Raw genomic sequence first — 10,645 nt, 5'->3', positions numbered from 1 at the left:
GCTGAAATTCATTCCAAGAAACCGGAAAGAAAATCTAAATTCGAAAACAGAAGAACTCTGCAGTCATTTGGGCCGCGGGAAAAAAATGCTTTCTATCAAGTAATAATTCGAAAAAATTTGAAGAAATTTTTGCGCCCAGCAGAGAAACCCGATGACAATCAGCTCTGAAAATCCATTTCATTAGAGCAAGCAGTAAGAACATAAAACAGTGAGCACAAAAACGCGTGCAATCTGAACGTGCTAGTAGGTCTAACCTCGTCGGTTCGAATACATTGTCAGCTCAAATTAAGCGAAATGCTCCTACTGGTATAAGTGTTGAATAATAGTCTATATGAGCTACACTGCGTAAACTCCACGTAATGCAGGCGCTTACAGTAGCCTCGACAAAAGAATTTTTTTGAGAAATAAAGCCAAGGATCTGGATAGAAAGCTGTTTTCGTGAGGTCGTAATGAAACAAAAAAAATGGCTGGGGTTCAGCGTGGCTTGAACCTAGCCATACGAGAACAAAGCTTTTTCAATCATGGTCTCCACTTCTGAAATCGAATGTGAACGTCGAGGTCAGGTGCCCAGTGTCTTAAATCAAAGGTCGAGGTCAAGAGCCAAGTTCAAAAGTCAAGGTCAGGTACTCCATGACCATAGTCATATGATCACGTGGTCGTACTGGCATAGCTTGGGCCATACAACCACGCAGTTAAGTTCGGTTTGACCTCTTAAGGTATTGAAGGCCATTGTCTCATCCACATCGAAATCTGAAGTTGTACACCGAGGAGTAGAGATCTCGCCCTAAATGTGAACGGCTATTACAAAAACATGCCGACTAGCTAGATGCGCTAATTTGTTCGCTATAAGGACGTTGTTGGGTATATATCTATGTTCCTTAAGTAAGGACTAAGGAATCGCCTGAGCTAATCAAGATGCAAGACAACCTAGAGTGCGTTTATCCTACCCTGAACCTACACGTTTTAAATTCATTAAAGCTAAATAAAGTCCTGCATGACAGGACTTTCATACTTCCAGTTTCCTTTTACAATGTACCACGTACCTGCATGTACAAGGACGACCTGCCGCCTTGTCTTCGAATGAATTTTTTCCTTGTGCTGATGAAGGACAAAGTACACGAATAAGAAAAAATAGCCCATGCGTCAGTTGCGTTGCTCTTTTGCATGTTAACGTGGCTAGCCTAGGTTCCGTCTTTCTGTTTTTGTCTCACGCCTTTCAAAAACACTAGACATGCTTTTCAAGATCACTTACCTTATAGCCAAATTGAATGCATTACCGCTGCCATAAAATGGCTCTCGCTACCGGAAATCCGAGTTCTAAAAGCTTTCCCAGAACTACACTGAGAACGTTATTGCATATACGTAAGCTCTTTGTTTTAGGGTAAAAGACGATTTTGGCCTATTCTTGCACCTTGAGCCGTTTTCTCGGGAATCAGGTTAAACCAGATTTCTTCCCAAAAACGCCCCTTCTAGAGGGCACACAAGGGCACGGTGATTGATGGGCTGCTTATGATATACATATCTAAAATAAAACAGAGAAGTTAGGTTATCTTGAAGAAAGATGAAGAGTCCGCACGAAAATTAGAAAACATGTGCCTGTTCTAGAGTAGTATTTGTGCAGCTGGCGACCTTAAACCTCTTTCAACGCTTGTTATTCATAAAGTAGCTTAATTTGAGGACATGTTCGAAAAGTAACTAATGATAGAGAAATATCATACTTCTCTTGTGCGCTATTTTTTCCCTTAAGTATGTCATTCCAACATGCCCAAGCCTCATCTCTTCAGAGAAATATCAGAACACGGCTACTGAGCAGGCATTTTTTCGGCATCTTCATCAAGAGCAATTACCGTAACGACGTCTTGATGCATGGCTTTTAACCGTTCAGCAGCCTCTGTGATGTTTAATTATTATTTTTTCAGTGTGCAAGGCAGGCATGTCTTGCGTGCGCACGAGGTGCAGCATAGGAAGATGACACTTTACGCAAAGAAATAATTTATTAATATGAAGATACAGAAAAAGTCTAATGTAGTGATTAGTTTTTGCCGTGCAACCTGTTCTTTTACTCTTGTTCTAAAATGAGCACCAATATGGCATTATGTGTCACGCACAACAACGAGCGCTCACAGTATTTCTTTTTTTTTTGCCGCAAAAGGACCCAAATAACAAAAGTTATAGAATATTCTGCTGCATAACCCGATCTGTCACGAATCTGAACTAAAAAATACCGCCAGATTTTTATCCCCCCCTTTCTGGAAAAAATAAATGACTAAAACGAAGTGCCTTATATCCAGCTCATGATGACGGCGTGACTGGATAAGTGGGTACACTTAGTTTTTAGACTCTTTCTTAGTCTGATAAGCGCAATTCTGCGCTCCCTAATTTCTTTCAACAAATGGAATTAAGGACCCGACTAAGTGCTACGCTGTCCCTAAAAGGTAGCCAGCCGATGAATTCGCATCTCATGGCCCTGGGAAGAAGTAGTGCGGCCGGAGGATCCTAGGTGATCCTAGGCGACATAGGAGATTATTGTGAAGTGCAGAACTTAGGAGTTCATAAGCGCTCGTCGCCGTTGTGAAATGCGTTTTGGCTAAAAGCACAGTGATCTTTATTACACGATGAGTCCAGCGTGGCTTGTATGTATTCGAAAATTTTAGGACTACACTTAAAGACGCATATCAGTCTCTAACAAAGAAGAACGAGGGGCGAGGAGGGGGCAGAAGCTTTGTGCACTTCGGACTTCAGAGCAGACTTTTTTTGGCGCGTAAACGACAGTGAGCGCTGCAAATGAACTCAGCTTTGAAACACTGAAAAGTAAGTTAAGGAGCCGCCTCTGAAACGCGTGCTACAAGCCGCATTTCAGTCCCTTGTTGACCACTACTACACTTTGCTTTCTGGGCAACGGTGAACGAACCACGACAGAAGATCGTCTTTGACTCTGGCCCAATTCCTTCTGGAGCTGCTCCCTCGTTTCGGCTTCTTCTATGGCGGGCTCATTCTAGGGTATGTCTTAACACGCACGCAATGAGTCGACCATTCGACAGACGTTCCGAATGCCTCTCACGCAGCAGCGCTAGTCTTGAAGAGCCATGCGAACGGTGTTCCAGGGAGGGTGCTTAGGCAACAAGTACCAGTGCTCTTCCTTATGAAGGAATCCCACTGGGTGGTGCCGTTGCACTGCACCCCCCCCCCCCCCCCCATTTCATTATCTCTTGTTAGATGCAAAGACATAGACAACATCTTGGAGCAAAGAGATGAAGTTGTCTACACCGGCGATTATAAGACGCTTCTGACCGAGATCGCGAAGAAGATTCTAAACGAATTTTTTTTTCTACCACTACGACAGTCATCGCTTCTTTTTATTACTATGTTCTTGCGTTGGCCGGATACATCTGTTGGGCAGTATTCGATACACTTAAGACTAATTTTGTTGACTGACTTAGTGATCTGCCGTTTGGTAGTAGGTTCCAGGCGCCCCGTAATGAAAAGATTAGGCAGCGCAAAAACCTGTGAATTTAGCGGCAGAGAATACGCGCCAGAAATGCGCTGCCACCTCACTCCTGGCGAAATAAAATAACAAAAGCGGTAAATCTCCCCAAAGGACGTTTTGCCTTTCATAATAACAAGCTCAAACTGCCGTCGTCACCAAAATAGGAAAAAATAAACGCGGACTTGTTACAACGAGTCGGCGGTTTCCCGAAATATCTCAACGTGTTCGGAGTTTTCAAATCGGAAGAAAATAGCTGGTGTTTAGAGTAAAATTACATGGCAGAGGCAAGTAGTCTAAAGAATTTCAACTGCAAAAGACAAACACTTCCGTACTAACTAGGCCCAGAACCACCTTTCATTATATAATACAACTACAATGTATCCCAGGCTCGGCCCCGTATTGAAAAACGTGCATGCTGATGATAGCAAGATCAGTAGGGAGAGGGCAAAATGAAATATCGTGCACTATGCGGTTTAAAACCGTTCGGCTTTCAAAATTTTGATCATCCACTGATTGTTCATGATAACTTCGCCTTTGAATGTCTGCACAGCGGTTAAATGCTCTTTGTTGCGTTGCAAAAGCAATCCTGTGGCTCCAGGATCTGAAAGGCAATACAGAAAACCAAACAATCCTTTCAATGCACGAAAAAAGATCCTGCAGAGACTAAAAGTGTGCAGGCGACTCTGCTCATACCCAAGAAATAACGCCATAAATCAAAAATTACCTTCCCGTTGAGCGGACCACTTTCCTTTCTGAGCTTCTCTTCTCTTTGGGACCCTCTCTGGGCTAACGTTTCCGCTTACTGTCTTCTTTTCTCTCTCCTTTCAAAGTTGCGTCTTGGAGAAACGGTATGGCGAATGTACGCCATGTTTCTGAACACTACGCGAAGCTATGTTTTAGGCCAAGTCATTTAGGTTAAATGTATTTCGAGCCATTTCGCTTTTTTTAGTAGCTGGAAACCAATAAACTGTGTTCCCCTTCCGTAGCTTACGCAGGTGTCCATTCTATGGTGCTGCATAATTCAGAATCGCTTTCCTAACGTGCAAGCATTCGTCATTTCCAGCTTTTCATATACACCTACAGGCTCTCAATAGAGGGTATGACGAGCGGGAGCATAAATCGACGAATATAAAGTGAACACATAAACAACAGAGAGGTAAAAGAATGCAGTAAAATAGTATACTGCGGCCAGCAGCTATGATCCTCTAGTACATTACTAATATCTGAAAACTGTCGTAGTAAAAGTTAAATATTTGCATAAAAATCAAATACCACATCGGAGGAAAAGCAGCGCAAGAGGAGGAATACGATTGAGAAGTATAAAAATTTCCACCCGTAAAATAAAAAATAGAACGATAGCACAGACGGTGAGTACTACTGCCCTTTGACAGACACGTTGAAGACCTAAATTTTGGTAATGTTGACATGTGTTACAATGCGCAATGGTGTTAGTGGTAGAGAGAGAGCAGGGAAATGGCTCCTGTAAATCACAAACTCAACAAGGCAGGGAAGTCGTCTTGTTGAAACGTTGGCATGCACGCTGAGGATTTTCCCTGTCTTACAGTATGTGAAAATGCTACCGGCGTAAGCTTCTGACGAAATGAGTGGTTAAGAATTAGTGCACTCACGCAAGCTTTGTAAAACTGTGGTTGATAGGGATTGCTATGACAATCAGCATAGTGAGCGTAGCTTGCACAGGAGTCTATTGGATCTTAGATTTTCGCTGACAGTTCAGCCGCTACAAGAATATATTGCGACGGGCCAGGCCCAAGAAACGTGGACGGAATTTTAATACATCCAAGAAGTCTAAATGGCCGTTACAATTACATACAAAATGGGTGTTGTATTTCAGCATCCCAATGAATAAAAATATCACACCCCTTCTGGCACAAGCATTCACGCATGAGGAAGTTCGCACAAATCAAATTATTTTATCGTAAAACGAGCGCAGAAAGGCCACTCTCCGCCAGTGAAATGAGACCGCTTCTATCCAATTATCATAAGATATATGAAATAGTCAAGGCGGGTCGTGTTTTTGATGGGACGCATAGTGAGGGGGATGCACAGGAGTGACGAAAAGCGCATTTTAGATAAAATATGAAGGAAAAAAATTGACGTTCAGAGCCAGTGCCCATCCCTTGATCCCAGTGAAAGCGGAGACGACAGTGGTGCCTTCTATACAGCATAAATTGCGAAGTGAAAATCCGTAGATCTTGCCGATGTCATGCGGCATTGGGAACATGAAGTGATTTCCCATAAGTAATGTTCCGATATTTTGCTTAATACGACGACGAATGTTTCAATGTTTGTCTGGGTCAGAATTAGGAACGTGGTATATAGATCGGAAGCTCCGAAGCTCTCCTGCAGATTTTTTCTTTGCACCGTGATGTGATGCGCAGCTCCCGATTTTGTTTGGTTACTCAGTGTAAGTTCTTCACCACGGTATAGCTACCTTGGCGAGGCCAGGCAGTTTAACTTCTTCAACATCTAAATTTTTGCGCGATTCAACAGTGCCCTCCAAGTAAAGGAAGCTCTACTTCAAAGAAATGTCGATACCTCTGGCATAATAACGACCATGAAAGGTATTGCAGATGCCAACTATTGCTTAGTCCAAACAAACGCTTCCTGTCAGTGTATTTAAGTTTTCTATACGAACACAACCGATCATGTTTTTATTAACGCCCGCCTTGTGCACATGAATCCCAGTGGCCATTTTTCGCCTCACCTGCGACTAAATCGAATGTTTCAAGATAGTCAGTCCTCAAACGTGCAGCTATCGGAAAGTTTTTACGAAAAACTATCCAATAAACAAATTTGAGCAAGGTTTGTTATACTTTTTCCACAACAAGTTTGTATATTCCGAACGTGCACAGGAATTGCTGGAACAAAGGCTTCATCGTTTGTGCGAGTTGCAAAGCGAAAATGAAACAAAATGTAAGAGTTATTTGATGCATCGTTAGACCATAATATATGAAAAATACTCCCGAAAGTAAAGGACTCAAAATTTTAAGAGTTGTGGCATGTTCTTCCTTAACACAACTCCGTAAATTATGACCATCGAACAGTGGAGCAACTGTGCGGATCACAAGGAAGATTAACGAAGCGCATACGTAAGAGCTCGAATACCGAGTGTTACAAGCTCTGAGGGAAGCAAGAGCTACCTTATTTGCGAGAAAGCTTTGCGTTTTAATATTTCATGAGCTCTTCGTGAGTTTTAAGAAATTTAAAATCGAATTTGCACCTTAGTGCACTACGTAAAATTGAAAGAGCACCAAGCAATTCAGAGAATGATAGTTTGAAAAATTCAAAGCTTACTAGGTTTTAGAGCGCAGCTATTTGGCGCCTGTTTCTGCGTTTCGAGTCGTTGCCGTCGCCGTCACCGTTGTTCGTTGTAAACAGCAGTGGACATCATTTAAGCTGCTAAACCAATGGATCGGGAGCCTGGAAAGCAGAGGGTTAAAGTGGTAAATTTGTTTTAGTGCGCAGGTCTTAGGCGCCCGCTTCTGCGTTTCGCGGCGTCGCCGTCGCCGTCGTCGTTGTAACCATGAGATGGGTAAAAGTGCAACCTCCTCCACAGCTTAGAAAGAAAAAAAAATTGCCGATGATTACTTTACTTCCTGTTGCAAAAGTTGAGCGCAGCTCATTAGCTGTTTCAGCTTTTCGATAGACTGAGACAAAGAATTCGAGCAAGACATGTATGTGCAATTACAGACAACTTGTTATTTTTCACACATATTCCTTCTTCAAGAAACACTCCACTAACAGTTATTGATTGTCATGAAGGAAGCTTTGTGGACGGAGAAATAGATGGATGATGGATATATGCTCCACTTGCTGCACCAATGCCTGGTTCTCAAAGACGAGGTCTAGGCAAGTATTTCGCGAGGTTGTCACAGGAACGGGATGTTCTCCCGCATAAGTGGTAAGAAATTCCCTCTTGTCTTTATATCTACATTAAAGTCCCCACACACCCTGCCACCCTGGCAGATGGCAGTGTTTCTAGAACGACGTTGTCAGTGCCAAGACTACCGCCACGTACCTTAAAGCACGATTGAAGTGTCCACGGTTCCAAGAGGGTAGTTATGTGCTTTCCCTCTGGTTCATGTATCCACCGAGATGTCTGAGACAGATACTGCATTTCCTTTCCTCAAAAACCAAGTTACAAAATTTGTCGTCTGGTTCCCACGCCCCCGCTCTATTGGTTTTGCAGCGGTGGGAGACAGTGACTGCGCATTTCCTTGCCTCAAAAAACTACTGAAGACACTTTACAAATTCTAAAGTGTGCTTGGCGAAAGCCTTGAGGTCAACCCAATGCCGCTTCCTTGAACCGCTCGGCGCAGAATCACTCGGCCGCTTCGGAGCTATGCGTCTCACGCACTGGACTGAAACGATATGACTGGCGAAGGAGCGGCGTGTACCTGCCACCGCCGACGCGCGCGCGCTCGTTCTACCACTACTCTGTGACGTCACCGTTGCTATGCACAGCTGCGCCCCCCAATGGCGCTCCGGTTGCTAAGGCGGGGAGGAGGTTGCGTTTTTATCCTCTCCTTTCCAAGCTCCCGCTCCATTGCTTTCGCAGCTTAAAGTGTGTCCGCTGCTGGATACAACGGAAAACGGCGACGGCGACGCCGCGAAGCGCTGAAACGGGCGCCTAAGAGCAACGCTCTAAAAGGACTGAAAAGCATGCCTAATGTGAGAAACACAGATATTTGAGGACCATGGCGTATGGAAGCGTCTTGTTGATGGCTATAAATATTCGAATGCTCGTTTGTTACTTATGGCCGCGCTGACTGAAAGCGTCTTGTTGATGGCTATAAATATTCGAATGCTCGTTTGTTACTTATGGCCGCGCTGACTGAAAGCCTCAGTAAATGCCCGCACATTTCCTGCTATATTTCTAGCCTTCGCCGTACCGCCGTGTTTGATACAGTTTGCTCCGTACACCACATAGTTTTATTTAAACTGCCCGCAGAGACTTCTTAAAGTGCTACGTGAAAAATTAAGCTTACACGAGAATAATTTCAGCTACGCCAATTCAGAGCTCAAGAAGCACCACATTCATACGTTTTCATGATTGTCCTTTATTTTTTAAACAAAGGCGGGTAATAAAACACTACCGGATGGATAAGGTCCGGTGCAAAAAGAAAGTTCCATTCTCTAGTATTGTCCTCTTCCACATGCACGCCTACGATCGAAGCCAAACGCTATCCAGATTGCTGAGAACGAAGCTATTTCATGTTGAGTGCTTCCCTAACCTTCGTGCTGAACACGACCACAAAACCAAAACCTGTTCTCACAGTCTGAGGTAGTCAGGGCTGTTCTGAGGAGCGCTCATTAATTCCTCCCAGAGCGACATCATTGTCACGTTCATATCCTCTGGAAATGCGTAGAACACCACTGCGCCGGCCGTGTACAGCATAGTCATATTGTCATCAACGGCCAGGTAGCTTCCCACGTCTACGGCTTCCAGACCATATAGGACGAGCTCGTTATTCACCACCGACGCTTTACTCTCGAGAAGCTTGAGCCCCGCCTTCTTGGCCATCACCACAGACCTCGCTTGGCACAGAGAAGTCGGTAAGCCGCCCAAGCTATGGCAGTGGATCACCTCTGGCCTGTGGTCCATGTGCATCACCCTGTAGTTGGGCAGGTAGAATGGGTTCGGTAGGACATTGTCCTGCATGAAGACCACAAGGTCGACGTGAGGACAGTTATCCAGAATCCAGGGCATGAACTGGAGGTAACTGGAAGTGTTTTTGCCCACTTCGAGCTCTAACAGTTCGCCGGTGCTGTCATTCCTGTGGACGACCATGTCACCGAAAGCCCTGCATTCGGAGCGCGCCTTGGGGGCCAGTCCGCCATCCTGGTCGGTGACGTTGCCCAACATGCGGAACACGGTAAGCCAGTGGATCGGCCTGGCGAAGCTGCGCTTGGCGTACGCAAGGCGTGCAAATCGGCGGTTGGACCTGTTTCCCAGGGTTGTGTCCACGACGAACAACACCTTGACGAGTTCTCCTTTACCGCAGGCTTTGATGACACGCATTCCAGTGCAGTTGCTGTCCTTAAAGGCCAGTCCATCGGTCAGCCTTCTCCGCAACTGGAACGGGAGCTGTTGAGTGTCGTGGTGATAGAGGTATAGCAGCGCGCCGAAGAGAAATACCATGAAGATGTTCCCGCGATGAGACGGCTTGTAAATGGTAGCCAGCATGGCAGCAGTAGAAGCAGCAACAGCAATCCCGGGAGCAAGCGCTGAGGTGTTCTTACCGGTGTGTGCTCTGGCGCGTGCCCAAAGCGCGGGCTCGAGACATGCCTCCGATGACGGCGCAGAAGATGGAGGAGGACGAATTACTTACTCGCACTGAACGCTGAAGCCAACGCATAGCTTGTATTTTTAACGTACCATACTTCCAATAAACAAAATTCTGGGCAATATTTCATTCAAAGAAAGGGTTCTTTAGAAATCGGAGGGGAAGTGGGCGCAAAAGATGTGATACAGGGTTTTAACGTGACTGCGTTAAGCGTGCCGTCTCCGGCACACACCAGAGATTCCAGGGCCCGCCTGCATGCAGCGTTGTTTTTGTTAGTGGCTATTTCTTGTTAATAAAAATAAAAAATTGCCGATGATTACATTATTTCCGAATGCAAAATTTGAGCACATCTCATCAGCAGTTTCAGCTTTTCTATAGATTAAGGGAAAGAATGAGAGCAAGACATGTATTTACAATTACAGCTTTTTAATTTTCAGACATATTCCTTCTTCAAGGAACGCTTCACTAACAATAAAGTTACACTTTAGAGCAATTAAAATGCCAAAAAATTATTGCACTTAAAGTGCAATATGACAAGAGAGAGAGGCAGACAAACAAATCACAATTTGTTCACTGAAGCTTGAACGGCGGTTCGAGCGTTCAACGCCCTTCTTATATAGGCCCGCTCCGCGTCTGTTTGTTCTTCGCGCCAAGGCAAGCGTGCACATACACACAGTGCCGACTGTGCAGTCTCGTTCTCCTTCTTCTCGCGCTGGGCGCGCGTCCTCATTGGTCAAAGGCCGGGAGTGGCTTCGAGGAGCATCTAGAACTTTCTGTCCGGGCGCCGCCGCCGTCGCGCGAGTGAAGAGATGGAGAGCATCTCTTAGCGTACGCAAGGCTACGCCTTCTC

General features: G+C 45.0%; 1 protein-coding gene across 1 annotated transcript; it reads right to left on the bottom strand.

Moving 5' to 3' along the window:
* Positions 1-8,780: 8,780 nt before the first annotated feature.
* On the bottom strand, positions 8,781-9,695 carry LOC149366296 (uncharacterized). Its single transcript, XM_089555832.1, has one exon. It carries the CDS (start codon positions 9,693-9,695, stop codon positions 8,781-8,783), a length of 915 nt encoding a protein of 304 aa, XP_089411958.1.
* Between the last annotated feature and the right edge of the window lie 950 nt (positions 9,696-10,645).

The sequence above is a fragment of the Amblyomma mixtum genome, chromosome 1 (genome assembly GCF_055824585.1).
Source record: "Amblyomma mixtum isolate Tamu chromosome 1, ASM5582458v1, whole genome shotgun sequence".
Lineage (NCBI taxonomy): Eukaryota > Metazoa > Arthropoda > Arachnida > Ixodida > Ixodidae > Amblyomma > Amblyomma mixtum.
Note: the sequence above shows the minus strand (reverse complement) of the source record. Positions and strands in the feature narration are given on the sequence as shown.

What these genes read in the sequence shown, in the direction of transcription:
- LOC149366296 (XM_089555832.1), bottom strand. Translation starts at nt 9,695, where the DNA reads ATGCTGGCTACCATTTACAAGCCGTCTCATCGCGGGAACATCTTCATG.